Here is an 8,038-nt window from a genome sequence, read left to right as displayed (position 1 = left end):
ATCAAGGACACTGGAGAAGGACGCTTTGGAGGTCGTAGATGGAGAAGGAAATCAACCGAAAGCAGACAAAGCGAAGGAGCAACCGGAACCACGTGGAGTACGGCCTCAGGCAGATGAGTCTGATGTTTCTCGGCACCATTCCACCAAAGAACTGGATAAACAGGACAGACACCAAGGGCTAGGGGTTGAAAAATTGCCCAACAAGGAAAACGCACGTTCCTCTCCTTTGGTTCAAATTAATGTAAATGTAGCTTCAGGTCCGATCGAATCGAAAGCTTAACGGGAAGGATAGTTGTGAGCAAGAATAAAGTGAACATTAAAAGGAGATTCAATGCATCGGTTTAAATCATTATGTGGACGGCTTAAAAAGATCTTAAGGACTGAGTCGTCCGGTGCCATTCTCATGACATGTCCAGCCTGCAGGATCGTGATGGGATCTCGCTGAGCTTCTAGAACTCAGCATTACGGCGAATCTCCCACTATACATCCACACAACGAGGACTTTTTATCAGTTTTTGACGGAGTTTAAGGCTCAGAGGCTCAGACCCATGAGAAATAAAGTGCTGGGAGTCCCCAATGGTGCATAAGGGCGAATTAAGTATCAGGCCTTTGGTGGAATGGAAATTGGAGGCTCATAACAGCTCGAGTTTCGAGATTCTATTCGGACGGAGTTGTGTGGAAAAAAATGGACCCCTTTACGATTCCATGCGAGGCTATTGATAACCAGCATTATTTATTTGAACATGATTGAATTTCCGTTCCATGTTACATCACTGACCACGACAAATACGATACTTTAGACACTGCTTACCCAGTTCAGCATGGCTTTTCCACCAATCACACACACACAACACAGATGGGACATACATAAAATAGTGCTATTTGGGAGTGCGTACACACCGGGACGCACTTCCTTCGCTCCTCCGCTACTCACGCTCGCGCTCCGACTCAACCGGCGACCAGCTTTTGCAGCTGCTCACTGATTTCCGTCGAATCGATATTCTTGGCGGCGGAATTCTGTGGCTCGCCCGCGGCAGCCGTCGGTCGGCTGCATACCTTCTTGTGGGTAAACCAGTGTAACCGTTGGCACTGGCGGTCACAGTACTGTACCTCCTTGCACTTGGAACACTTTTTGTCCGGCTTTTCCTCCCCGCAGGAGCTGCAGAAGGTGATCGTGTCCTGGAAACCGCGCTGCCCGTTTATTGCCGCCCGGGCAATGTCGAGCGCCGGCGCTAGGTTCTCCTTGCTGGTAAGCTGGGCCACCATCTGCCGGAAGATGGTACAATCGCGGAACGGAAACTCGCGCACACACTCCCGCACAAGCCCCTCCACGTACTCCAGCGTGCCGTCCTTGTTCGGTTTCAGCACGCGCTTGGCGAACAGCTCGGCGAAATCGGTCTTTGGTTCTTGCTGGCCATCGCGCAGCGTTTTCACGTAGTCACGGTGCTTCACAATTTCTCCCATGATGTACCCGAGATAATGGTACTTAAAGGCCATGACCTCGTTCACCTCGCCGCGCCGCTTCATCTCGCGCTCCATCATCTCGGTCAGCACCGTGCGCAGGTTCTTCATGTCGGACGCAAACAGGCCGTACTTTTGCAAATTCAGCAGTATCCGCACCGGGTGAATGTTGACCTGCATGATGAAGTTGTGGAACGGTTCCAGCAGGATCGCCGGCAGCAAGGGTTCCTTCTCGCCCCGCCCCACCGTATACCGCTCGACCTCGCTCAGGGGGACGAAATTGTTGATCGTTCCGACCGCTTCGTGGTTCGCAACGAACGCACCCATCTGGGCCGGGGTTCGGCCGACGGAATTGATTGCCTTTGGATCGGCACCGGCCAGCAGTAGCTTTAGGCAAACTTCGGCATTACCGGACAGCGCACCGAAATGCAACGCTGTGTAGTTGTACTCGTGCTTGCTCGAGTTCACGTCCGCGCCCTGGTCGAGCAGCAGCTGCACCGCTTCCTTGTTGCCCTTGTACGCAGCGTGCTGCAGCGGCGTCATGCCATTCTCGTCCACAAAATCGACGCACGATTTGTACTGCGACAGCAACAAACGCAACTCGCTATTTTCATTCTTCGCGATGCGATTAAATATTGCCTGCTGGTCTTCGGTCAGCACCACCTTCGGAGTGGTGGAGTTTGCTTTGCTGCCCTCGGCGGTAGCCTTTGCCGCGTCCCGAGCAGGGTTCGGTTGTTCGGACGACATGTTCGCCTAATTACGCTGCAGACGTTACAGAGCAGGTGTAATCTTAATATCACAAACTTTTCAAGCAAAATGTTTTGTTACAAGAAATGATCACTTCTTTGCCTTTTCTACTCACATACACAATTCGGCCACAAACATGCGCTTCGCAGAATGTGACAGCTCCGGCACATGGATAGTGGTTGGTGCACTGTTCAAAAAGTTTGACAATTGCTGAAGGCATTTATTTTCAAATGTACAGTTGGGATTGTTTACCAAAAAAGAAAATCCTTTGGAAGCATGATTTATTAAAACGTGTTCAAGCACATGGCAATAAGAACTTAGTCAACGATAAACGAAATCAATATTGCAGTTATAGCATACACGCTTTATTGCAATCATCAAAACATGACGTTTTATTCAATCAGTCAATTTGCACTAATCAGACCAGCAACAGATACAAATCGTCGAACTAAACCAGAAGCATAGCTGTACGAGAGTTCATGAGCTGCACGGAACAAATGGATAGCAAAAGCAATGTGAAATAGCTTTGCTGACAATACAACAATGTTTAATGTAAGCGGTAGCTAATTTATTTTTGGAATAGGTAGAAGCGCTAATAGGTGTAAGCGCTGCTTTGGACAACAAACATGAGGTTCCTATTCATGTACACAGTGAGATTGTTATGCCTTCATCAAATAGCAATAGCATCATTCAGGCTAGATTGTTAATTTTGCTTACTTAATGGCTTTCCTTAAATACGTTTTTATACTGTCTATCACACCAAGTTCAATCGTAAAATCCAGTCACATTAACAGAGCTCCAGTTGGCCTGCAGGGGGAAAACAATGCAACAGTTAAAACGAAGTTCTCTCCCCCAATTTACCTGCACGCTTCCTTACCTGTATTCCAAGAATCCATCCAGTTCCGGCTGGATTCAAGGGCGTAATGCCGCTACGCTTGCACACGTAGCCCGACTGGGACACGGCAAACACGTGCTCACCGACGGACACGTTTTTGAAGCCGCTGTTCCCTTCGTAGTGCGGTGGATCGTTCAACACGTTTGGTAGCAGCTGCCAATGGCTACCCTCAGGGAATGTGCCATTGATTTCTTTGCGCACCGACAGCCGTCCGACCGTGTCCAGCGCCCAGATGCCGCACGTTCCGACCGAGATCTGCTTAAAACTAACGCCTCCCGGAGGCTCAATCATCTGCCACTTGTTGCCGAGCGGGTTTTCCACCGTAATGCCACACCGCAGGAATGCGCTCCCATTTTTGCCGACCGTCCAAACTTTGTTGTCGTAAATACTGATACTGGTTAGCGGTTGATCGCATGGGACGTGCTCCCAGCCGGTACCCTAAAGCGAAAGGAGTCACAGCACACACATTAGCTTTAGATCGGCCAATTTTCGATGGACACGGGCACGGAAACTTACCGCTGGCTGTGATTGCGATACACCGCGACGGTACAGCACATCGCCGTTCGCTGCAATCGCCCACACCGTTAGGGTGCAGTCCGCATCGTCACTATCCGGTTGCAGCGCCACGTCCACCACCTTCGTGTTACCGATCTCCTGCCACGGTCCGCTGGTCGTTAGGCGACACTTGCGATACCAGCGGCGTCGTCGAACGTAGTCGGTAAACTGTTTCTTCGCGTGGTACGAGGCAGGAAAGTCGACCGCATACTGCCAACCGTCCCGATCGACACCGCCAGGATTGTGGAAGTCCACCATCCAGTCGCTGATCCACTGCCAGTGCATGGACAGCAGCTTGGCGTGCTCCTTGCTGCGCTTGTGCTTGCCCGTTATGTCGCTCCACATGTGCCGGTCCGTGGGCAGCCCGGTCGAGGAGAAGCCCGACAGCGGGTTCCATCGCTGGTTTTCGTAGATGTAATAGTTCTGCGTGTCTGTCATCACGTTGATGCCCTGGCTGCTCGTTTCGAGCCCTTTCAGGAAGGCTCCACCCCAACCGCCCGTGTACACCCACGCGGTATTGTCGTACCCAACACCCCACACGACCCCGGCCTTGCACGATACGACCCGCTTCATGTGGCCCCCGATCTGGCGCCAGTACACGTCCCGCAGCGGAATTATGATTTTCGGACTATCGTACACGATCTGCAGTATCTTCACCCGGCCACTGCTGTACAGGCTGCAAACAGTGTCCGGCGCGAGTCCGCTGCGATAGTGGAACTTGGGATGCTCCTTCCCGTTCACCTTCACCCGGAATCCGTCGGTGTCGGTGTAGATTTCCAGCCTAAACTCGGCGCCCGGTGCAAACGTTACCAGCCGGTCCCGGATTTCGTCCTCGCTCCAGGCGGACGCAGCCATCGAGTTGAACACCGTCAAGTTCTCGTTGAACCTGGGATTTATGTGCAGCGGAATGTTGCGTTGCGTCTCCAGCTTGTGGCGCAAGCGCACCGTCGGATGGCCCTGCAGATCGAAACGCACCTGATCTGCGTCATCGTAAATGAAGCCGGAAATTTCCAACCGCGACCCGATCAGCATTCTAGACGAAAGAAATGCATTATTGGCTGGTGCAAAGCACAGGTGCAACATTTAAAATTCATTTACCCATTATGAAGCGCTGTCAGGTACGGGGTTTCGGTCGCTTTCAGATCGATCCGCTGCCGATAGCTTTTCGCTTCCCGGTCCCACTGCTGCGCTTCCAGATTGATCGGATCGAACACGAACACATCGCCCATGCCGGACGTGATCCACACCGAGCGAGCGGACGGACGTCCCTGTACCTCGTTAATCTGGCAGCAGACCGAGGTAAGGTGCGAGATCCAATCTTCCAAATCCGTATCACCGCTAAACTGCAGCTTCAGTGGGGAAGAGCCCGGCGGTAAACGGGGCGCGTGGATGGCAAGCCGCGGGGAACCGGGCTCGCTGCAGCACATGATGCACGTAATTTCGGACAGCGAAAACTGCATCTTCGTCGTGATGCCGTCCGAGTTTAGTACGGTCAGCGTGCCGGAATCGGGCCCCGTACCCTGATTGTTCACCCACTCGAGCTCTATCAGACAGTCCTCGAACGGGTGGCCCGATTTAGCGCAGCGCGCCTCGCCCGATTTGACCCACGAGCTCATTTCAATCGCCTTTTCGTAGTGCGCAAAGGCACCGCTCTCCACCTCGTTCGCTGGGATACGTTTCTTGAGGTCGTCCAGCAATCGCAGCCGCCAGGATTGGTTCAACTCTTCCGATGCGTTTTGCGAAAAGCTGTCGTTGAACCAGTTCGGAAGCATGGCCGGATCTACGGTAACGGCGCCGGCCGAACAGCCTACCCACTGTACCTCGCAATCGGTCCAATTCTGCGACCCGCCATGATCTTCACACTCGCCAAACACGCCGGAATCTCGGGAAGTTTCTCCCTCGAACACGCTGGAATCGGTTTCGGGATGTGCCTCGGTACCGACGACGGACCCAACCGAACGCACCGGACTCCAGGCGCGGGAGTTTTTCAGCTGCTTGCCCGAGATCTCGTACACCTCGTTGCTGACCGGTACGCTCGTGCCGGCCACACTCTCCAGCGAAACCTTCTGCGTCAGCTTGCTCTCTACCAGGCTGCCAACATGCTGCTGCTGCTGCTGCTGCTGCTTCGCCTCTAGCTGAGCCGCCAGTGCGTCGGGCGAAAGCTCCGGTTTGTGCCACAGTTCCGGGCGATTTTTCACGTTCGGCCGTCGGTGCCGAACGAGACGTTTCCTCTATGCCACCGGCCGCCCCTCCACCACCACCACCACCACCGACAGGGCCGGCGTTTCCCGTTTCTTGCTGCAACCGTTCCTTGTACAGACTGTTCAAGCTGCGATGCTTCGTGGTCGTCGGGGAGCTGTTTCCGCTCTGCCGGCTGGAAAACGAAAAGTTACTCGACGTGCGGCTCAGCTGCATCGGAAGCTGAATCAGACGCCACTTTTTACCCGTCGGATCCGAGGCAGACACACCGGACCGGAAGTAGAGGGCCCGATCTTCAGATCCGACGGCAAACACCTGATCGTTGGCCGCAACGGAAATGTGCGAAATGTTACCCACCATCTCGACCCACCCGCTGCCGATGGTAGCATCCTCGCTAACGCCGGACGCTTCGCCGTGCACGCCCCGCCGGAACCATACGTGATTGTCGTTCGTCACGCACCACACGGAGTTGGTGCCGACCGCAACCTGGGCAATCTTGAGATTCGTTCCGGGCGGTTTTACCTCCAGCCAGGTGCTTCCGGTGAGGGTGTCGCGCGTAATACCGGCCCGCACGATTGCTCGCCCATTGTACAGCACCGCCCAAACGAGACCCGTTGCTCCGACGGAAATCTGGGACACCTCGCAGCCGGACGGGGTGGTAACGGCCGTCCAGCGTAATCCTTCCGGAGCAGTCGTACTAACGCCCGACCGGAACATGACGCGTCCGTGCGCTGTAACGGCCCACACAAGCAGCAGGCCCGGTGAAGCTCCGGGCACATTTGCGCCACCGATGGAAACGTCGATGAACGGTTCCTGTGTGGGATCTTTGTGCAGGGGTGCTACCGCGCACCAGGAGTTCAGTGCACAGTACCGTCGGAAGCGTACCCATTTCCGGCGACGGACGCACGATTTCCAGTTCTTCTGTGGATGGTATGTGGCAGGAAAATCGACCGCGTACGTCCACCCGTCGTGATCTAGTGGCTGACCGTCGAGGGTGAGATCGAGCTGCCATTCACCTTCCCACTGCCAGGCCATCGACGGCAGGCGTACCTTGTCGATGTTCCGGTCGACGGTTCCATCGGCGTTTGAGAAGTGGTACCGGTCCGTTGGTAGCAGACGGTTGGAGAACCCCTCTATCGGTAGCCAGCGCTCATTTTCGAACGCCTCCTCCTTGATGCGTATCGGCACATCCAGCCCGTGGACGTGCACGTACACTTGTCGATCGCCTCCGATGGCCCACATAAAGTGGGGCACGACGCAGATTTTCTTAAACTCCAGCCCCAGGTACAGGAACTCGCGCCAGGCCGACCCGGACGTGGAGAGCGCATAGACACGACCTTCATTGCTGTTTGCAAATAGCAGCGTACTTGGCATGGTTCGGCCGTGTCTCTCTTATTATGGACCGAGCGTGTCGCTTCTCCTTGAACCAACGCGGTGATGCTGAGTCGAGGTAAGAACGTACGTGACACAATCGCACAAAAGCGAGTACGGAGTATCCTTGTCGCGAATAATCGATATCCTAGGTCGATCGCTCGTTTTTTCACACACGGTTACGGTGCACACACACACGCGAAATCTGATTACACCCAGTGCATGGCGAGCGTTACGTTACGTTAATTACGTTCTGTAACAATGTAAAGTCACAGCCACTAGCGGGATAGGTAAATTATCATCGTTTTTAAATAACCACACACCACCCTCCACACAAAGATGCAACCTGCACAGCGTTTGGAAAATTTTCGTTTGACAGATGTTAAACAATTCGCTCATGCCTGCCCTGTCGGAAAGCGCACACTGCACAACGAATGTAAACAAACCAGTGCACACTGGGCGCTCCATGTGCCTTACCGCGGTGTGAAAATGTTCACGAAAGGGGGTGGTTGTGATATATTTTGAGGATTGAAGTGAGACTGTGTGCACTCGTATCGCTGGTCGGTTTGCAACTGTGTATTCGTTTGTCCATAATGATTTACATGTAATTCGAGTAGTTCGTGTAAGTGTATAACAGTCGAGTAGTCCTAATCTTAATCCTTAATTGTCTACTGTTTAATTCGTGAAATTTAAATGCATGCTCGAAAATTGTAATATTAAATCCTGTAGTTCAAATGCAGGCAAGATTATATAATTATTCTAATTCCCACATTCCCGGCCACCAAAGAAGGAACTTCTTTAAATTTCATG

At 53.2% G+C, this 8,038-nt stretch overlaps 2 protein-coding genes across 2 annotated transcripts; both read right to left on the bottom strand.

Moving 5' to 3' along the window:
* Window positions 1-694: 694 nt before the first annotated feature.
* On the bottom strand, window positions 695-2,395 carry LOC118511871 (ankyrin repeat and MYND domain-containing protein 2). The gene is made up of 2 exons (XM_036055471.1): window positions 2,324-2,395; window positions 695-2,223 (listed from the first exon to the last, which is right to left on the bottom strand). Exon 2 carries the CDS (start codon window positions 2,206-2,208, stop codon window positions 949-951), a length of 1,260 nt encoding a protein of 419 aa, XP_035911364.1. The 5' UTR covers window positions 2,209-2,223; window positions 2,324-2,395; the 3' UTR covers window positions 695-948.
* Window positions 2,396-2,554: 159 nt separating this feature from the next.
* Window positions 2,555-7,689, bottom strand: LOC118511867 (tectonin beta-propeller repeat-containing protein-like). Its single transcript, XM_036055467.1, is given in 5 exon segments — window positions 2,555-3,015; window positions 3,086-3,541; window positions 3,620-4,691; window positions 4,757-5,859; window positions 5,861-7,689. Coding segments are annotated over 5 exon segments (4,044 nt in total). The 5' UTR covers window positions 7,232-7,689; the 3' UTR covers window positions 2,555-2,973.
* Between the last annotated feature and the right edge of the window lie 349 nt (window positions 7,690-8,038).

The sequence above is a fragment of the Anopheles stephensi genome, chromosome 3 (assembly GCF_013141755.1).
Source record: "Anopheles stephensi strain Indian chromosome 3, UCI_ANSTEP_V1.0, whole genome shotgun sequence".
Taxonomy (NCBI): domain Eukaryota; kingdom Metazoa; phylum Arthropoda; class Insecta; order Diptera; family Culicidae; genus Anopheles; species Anopheles stephensi.
The sequence above is the reverse complement of the archived record's forward strand: the minus strand, read 5'-3'. Positions and strand labels throughout refer to the sequence as shown.